The sequence below is a fragment of the Pinus tabuliformis genome, chromosome 4_2 (assembly GCF_031772625.1).
Source record: "Pinus tabuliformis cultivar Carrire ecotype Pingquan chromosome 4_2, CPIR1, whole genome shotgun sequence".
Classification (NCBI taxonomy): domain Eukaryota; kingdom Viridiplantae; phylum Streptophyta; class Pinopsida; order Pinales; family Pinaceae; genus Pinus; species Pinus tabuliformis.
The window spans coordinates 1,080,252,755-1,080,259,168 of NC_142304.1; the positions used below are offsets into that span (position 1 = coordinate 1,080,252,755).

Here is a 6,414-nt window from a genome sequence, read left to right on the forward strand (position 1 = left end):
GATCAGCATGAAGGAACATTACCATGTAAAAATGTAGAATCTAAAACCATGTTTTTTTTTCAATACGTATTCAAAACATCGAAATACGTTAGGGCAACGTATTCTATGTACAAAATACGCGTATTCAAAATTTATGACACGAATGGAAAACGTCGAATACGTATTCGATTTTTATGACACGTTAAAAATCGTATTGGACACGTATTAGGGCCGTTTTCGTGTCCAATACGTAAAATACGAGACACGGGACCCTAGGGGACGTGTCCTGTGACTTAGGTTGTAGATCATATCTGGTGGTGAAAATCACAAGAGTTACCCTAATAACATACCAGGGATAAGAGACCTACTTAAAACCGATGTCAAAATAATATTTTAAAACATACTTGAAGTCTAAATCTTGAACTCATTGTAATAATTGTGCTACCAATTTCACCCTACAGCTACCTTCCAACCTAATTCTTAACTGTTCTGGGAACAAGGTGGAACCGTGTCTGGTACAGAATGATCTTGTGATACAACTGTGGCTTCATAGTGGTGATGTAAAGGAGAAACATACTAAAGAAAAGTCTAAGCTTCATCTTTGTCAACATGTTCATGCTTCATGAATGCTTGTGGAAACAAAATTGCTGACCTGCCCTTTAATCCTTTAAAACAAATACAAAGCCCTTGGTATATTTATATTCCCGAAACAACAGAAATAAAACCAAATCCATCTAGCATCCATATGTATCATGTTGTAGATCATATCTTGTGTTGAAAACCACAAGAGTTACCCTCATGACATATCAGAGATAATAGGCCTATTTAAAACGGATGTCACAATAATATTCTAAACTCAAGTCTAAATCTTGAACTAATTACAATAATTGTGCTACCAATTTCACTATAGCTTACCTCCTATGAAAATTAGGTGTCCAACCTGATTCTTAACAGTTCTGGGAATAAGGTAGAACCGTGTCTAGTACAGATTGATCTTCTGATACAACTGTGGCTTCAAAGTGCTGGTGTAAAGGAGGAACATACTAAAAAAAAGTCTAATCTTCATCTTTGTCAACATGTTCATGCTTCAAGAATGCTTGTGGAAACAAAATTGCTGACCTGCCCTTTACTCCTTTAAAACAAATACAAAGCCCTTGGTATATTTGAATGCCCCAAACAACATTTTACTATACATGTTCAGTGATATTGAACAATAAGATTGATATACATAAAGTTTTTCTAAAATGAGTATGGGGATTTTAATATTTGTAGAAAGATTTGCAAGACATTATTTATGGCACATTTAACTTTATTGTTCACGCTTATGCACCCAACAAGTTACAATAAACATGCCACATAGAGGAGAGGGGAATAAAACTACAAATAGGCTGCATAGAGGAGAGGAGAATAAGACTTGAACTAGCTGGAACTAACGACAAAGGACTCAAAAATTACTTCGTAGTTCAGTTAGACAACTGACAATGGGTCAAATTACTTCATGATTCAATTATACCACTACTGGATCAAATTATTTCACAGTTCAATTATACAACCATTGATCCCTTAGAATAAACTAGATGAACTTTGGTGAAGTTCACAGTTCAATTATACAACCACTGATCCCTTAGAATAAACTAGAAGAACTTTGGCCTTCACCAATGTTGTTAGGAGTAGTACTTGTACTGCCTAGTAAATGTGATATTTCTAATTGCAATTTTGGAATTCCTGTAACTCCTAAAAACGTTTCTTTGATGCTTTGCAATGTACTCACAATGTCCATCATAGTAGGTCGTCTTTCAGGAGATTCTTTTGTGCAGAACAAACCCAGGCTTATGAGCTGACTAAGGCAATTGAGCTCCTTATCTTCTGTAGTGCCCATACTTGTCTTCCTCAATAGACTCCCATCTACCACGTCTTTAACTAGGTTCAGAAAACCACTACCCTCCCATTTCTGCAAGTTCATTCCTTCCACAAGGATGTTGTGTGTGAGTTTCTTTCTGGTCAATATCTCCAATAACACTATTCCATAGCTATAAACATCACCTTTTGTCGTGGCACGTCCACCCAATCCATATTCTACATTGAAACATTCTCATCGTAAGGTTTATAATATACAAATTTTAATAAAAAAAGGAAATTGCCAACATTGCTTAGTATGCTATCTAGTTCATATAATACCTAACAATTGTTTGATATGCTATCTAGTTCACATAATACCTGGAGGAATGTAGCCTATTGACCCTTTGAGTGCATGTGTTGAAGTGATCTCTGAATCCTTAGAATTTGCAAAATGTACACTAGCAATGCCAAAGTCTGTTATATATGCTGTCATGTCTTCACCTAGCAGCACATTGCTAGGTTTCAGATCACAATGGAGCACTTGCACAAAACAATGGTGATGGAGATATGTCATGCCTTGCGCAATATCTATTGCTATATTCAACCTTTGAAACAAGCTCAATTTACTTTCTTCTTGGCCATTAGGATATAACCACTTCTCTAAGCTTCCATTTTGCATTAATGGAAATATCAAAGCTTTCATTTGGAGGTCTGAATAATATGTTATGATTCTAATCAAATTTCGGTGCCTAACTTTACCCAAAACTTTGCATTCCTTGTCAAAAGCCTTCTCGCCCCCCTCATTTTCCAAATTGAGAAGCTTGATAGCGACAAGTGTGCCATCATTTAGAACCCCTTTGTACACTTTTCCAAAACTCCCAACTCCTAACAAGTTGGCATCACTAAATTCATTTGTTGCAGTCATGATCTCTCCATATGAAATTCTTTGATGTCCCGTAGTGAAGGATGCCATGACCTCTGTATGACTATGTTTCTTGCGATTTTGAATCCGTAAGATTCCCAAAAACAAACACAATACAACAATCACTGCAGCAATAACCATAGGTATGATAACTCTTTTTGTATGCCAAAAGCTTTGATGTTTGTGAGCATAGCATGGTCGCAGACTTACCCAAGGTCCACAAAGATCAGGATTTCCCATGAATGCCATGGCACCAAGATTTTTGAAAATTCCTCCTTTAGGGACTTCTCCTGACAACTTATTGAAAGAAAAATTACAATGGCTGAGCAGTTTGAGCTTTTCCAGTGACAAGGGTATTCCACCTGATAGATTGTTGTAGGATAAATCCATAACCTCCAAACTTTGAAGTTCATTGAGTGTAATTGGAATTGGACCTCCAAGGGCATTGTGGGAAAGATTGAGGTACTCTAGTTCTTTGCAGCTTTGGAGTGTACTTGGAATGTAGCCAGTTAACTGATTTGCAGAAACATCTATAGCTTGAAGCATAGTCATCTTGCTTAGTCCTAAAGGCACAGGTCCATGAAATAAATTGTTTGAAAGGTTGAAAGACAAAGCTAAATTTCCAAGCCCTGCAACTTCTGGAGGTATTTTCCCAGTGAGCCTATTGTATGATAGGTCTAGGTCTAATAAGTTCACACATTTCCCTAGATTTTGAGGTATATTACCTGATAATTGATTATAGAAAAGATATAGATATCTTAACTGTTGGAGGTTGGCAATAGACTCAGGGATTCTTCCATCAAAATTATTTTGAGAGAGATCTAAATACCCTAAGCTTTTGAGTTTCCCAATATTGAAAGGGATGTTTCCTTGTAAATAGTTGGATGACATATTTAACACTTGCAAGTTTTGAAGGGTATTAAGTGCAAAAGGGATAGGCCCTGTAAAATTATTGGAGTCTAAAAGAAGCTGCGTTAAACTAGTTAAATTTCCAATCTGTGGAGGTATTTCCCCTGTTAATTCATTCTCTTCTAAGTTTATGTAATCTAATTTTGTAGATAGATGACCTATAGAAAAGGGAATACGTCCCTTGAAATTATTACTAAATAAATATATCTTTTCTAAGGTGGAACAGTTAGTAAGAGCGGTAAGAATGGGCAAGCTCGTGGTGCTGCCGCTAACCAATTGATTATAGCCTAAGCTAAACAGTTTGAGCTGCGTTAACTTACCAAACTCTGTGGACACTACTCCGCTGAGCTGGTTATATGGTAAAGAGATCGTTTGAAGCTTCGTACAGTTGAAGAGGGAAGCAGGAATGCTGCCACTCAACTGATTAGCACCCATAAAGAGTGCCGTCAACTGGGTGTTCTTGGTACAAAACTCAGCGGGAATGTTACCAGTAAAGTGGTTATTTACAATGGCCAATACTTGAAGACTGGTGCAGTTAGCCAAGGGAGATGGAATTTGTCCTGTGAGATTGTTAACCCCCAGTTGTATAAATCTCAACTGGGTTAGCATGCCCAATTCGGATGGAATACTCCCGTGAAGGTTGTTTCTACCCAGATTTATGTATTCCAAAGAGGATATGTTTCCCAACCAGGACGGGATTGTACCTGTGAGATTGTTGGTCTCCATAGAGATGACCCGTAAACTACGACACCCACCAAGAGTGGGCGGAATTGAGCCTTGGAGTTGATTAAGAAACAGGTAAAGTGTGTTTAAGCGAAACAAATTTCCGAATTGATAGGGAATGTGACCATGAAAATTGTTATTACTAAGGTCTAGCATCCTAAGAAAGGAGAGATTGCCGAGCAGAGGAGAAATTGTACCTTGTAATCCCATGCTTGAAACATTCAGAGAAACCACTCTGTGTCTGCGACCACTGCATATGACACCTGTCCACTGGCAGAAGGAAACATTAGGTTTCCAAGAAGTGAGCAATGATTGGTATGGATCATATGTGATGGAAGACATGAATCCAAGCAGAGCTTCTTGATCAGAAGCATTGCTGAGATGAGGATGCCCACGAACGGCAGAAAATACGTGAGTGACAGAGAAAATGAAATAAAATAAAAGCAGCACTCTCTCAATAAAGAGAAGACGAGGAACGCGACATATCTTCATCTCCTCCTCGAAGAGAATGGTTTATGAAACATGACAATGAGGAAGAATGAATCGATTTACTTAAATAGAACGAAGTTCAATTTAAAGTTATAAACATAAACAACGATTGAGAGTTTATAATGGTTGGTGTGTCAAATTGACCCTAGGAGAATTTATGAATTAAGCTTGAACTAATTCTAAGCTACAACCCTTATTCCCTTACTACAGAGATAAAGTACTGATTTTTTGAATTTAATCTCATTTTTATAAGATAAAACTAAACTAATTACATACTAAAACAAAAATAGCTAAGTAAAAATCCATGTAATCTTCTCATGTGATCTGCATGTTTATTAGAAAATGTTTTGGAAAAATGTGATGCAAAATGCCATGCATCTAACCACATCTCCAATCAATTGAAAGTTTTTATTCATGGATGACCAACTTCATAAATCTTTCCTTGATTATATATTTTCGTATATTATTTCTTTTTTAGCAATCTCATGCATGCACCTTTTTTTCTATTTTAGCCCCAATAAGCTCAATCTAAAATTGAATTGGTATTGGCTGGAGTCTGCGCGCGCCGGGTGGAAGCTTGCCTCAGCCATGGCGCCCACTGGCCAATAATCAGCGTTCAACCCCCTACGACGACTACCTGCAGCCAATAATCCACGGTATTCTCCCATTGGTTTCTACACACCAGGCATTGGACACGCCATCCGCCATAGCCAATAATCTGCATATTGCTGGCCAGCCCCACAATCCCACTCGCGACATCTACAGCCTCATGCATTGGCTGCTCTCCCGGCACTTGCATGGACAGACACTCGGCTTCTCCCTCCGTCTGAGCCCAGACGACGTGTCTCCACCACTTCTTTCTCCGCCATCCTTTTAACCCTGCCTCGGCTCATTCAAGACGTTTCCCTCTCCCCTCTGGTCCCTGTGGACCGGAGGCTCACGCCTCCTCTCTTTCTCTTCCTGGCGTCCATGGCATGGCTACCTGCATCCGGTTTTTGCCGCGCGACTCCAGGTATGGTTCCTCTGTTTTAGCTATCTATGACTCGAGTTTAATACTGGTTTTTTTTACTGTATAGATGCTAGTTCTGTCACTGTTATTTTGTTTTTTCGGGAATTATAACATGTTTCAGTCAGTATCAGCTATCGTTCACAGTAGTTGCTCATTAGCTATCGTTCTCATAAGTTTTACTATGTAGCTATCGCTCTCATAAGTTTTACTATCTGGGTCCTGGTTATTTCCTCGCCTTTAGTCTCTTCGACTATCTGGCTCCACCTCAGAGGTGCTTTTCCTTTCATAGTTCTGGCAAGCCCTCTCGGTCCAACATTTCCCTGCCCTTCATCAGCCAGTCGTTTCAGCAACATGCTCTGTGCATTAATCAAGAAAATCAGAGCGTCTTTCTACATTCACCGGCCCTGTCAAGACTTCAGAATCCGAATTGGGAAATGGTGGATAGTTTTACAGTGTTGTTGCTGCTGCATAGACTGTAACAACCGCCCGGATGCATAATGGTTCCTCCGGGATCTCACGACTTTTCCGGTTGTCATTCCGGCAT

General features: G+C 38.9%; 1 protein-coding gene across 2 annotated transcripts; it reads right to left on the reverse strand.

The window, feature by feature from the left end:
- Positions 1 to 273: 273 nt before the first annotated feature.
- Positions 274 to 4,888, reverse strand: LOC149173394 (LRR receptor-like serine/threonine-protein kinase FEI 1). 2 transcript variants are annotated; one of them, XM_089424587.1, is made up of 3 exons: positions 4,570 to 4,888; positions 2,197 to 3,303; positions 274 to 2,055 (listed from the first exon to the last, which is right to left on the reverse strand). In XM_089424587.1, exons 1-3 carry the CDS (start codon positions 4,862 to 4,864, stop codon positions 1,604 to 1,606), a joined length of 1,854 nt encoding a protein of 617 aa, XP_089280713.1. In that variant the 5' UTR covers positions 4,865 to 4,888; the 3' UTR covers positions 274 to 1,603. The 2 variants fall into 2 exon arrangements, with proteins under 2 accessions (XP_089280713.1, XP_089280712.1); XM_089424586.1 differs by having other exon boundaries at positions 275 to 2,055; positions 2,197 to 4,888.
- Between the last annotated feature and the right edge of the window lie 1,526 nt (positions 4,889 to 6,414).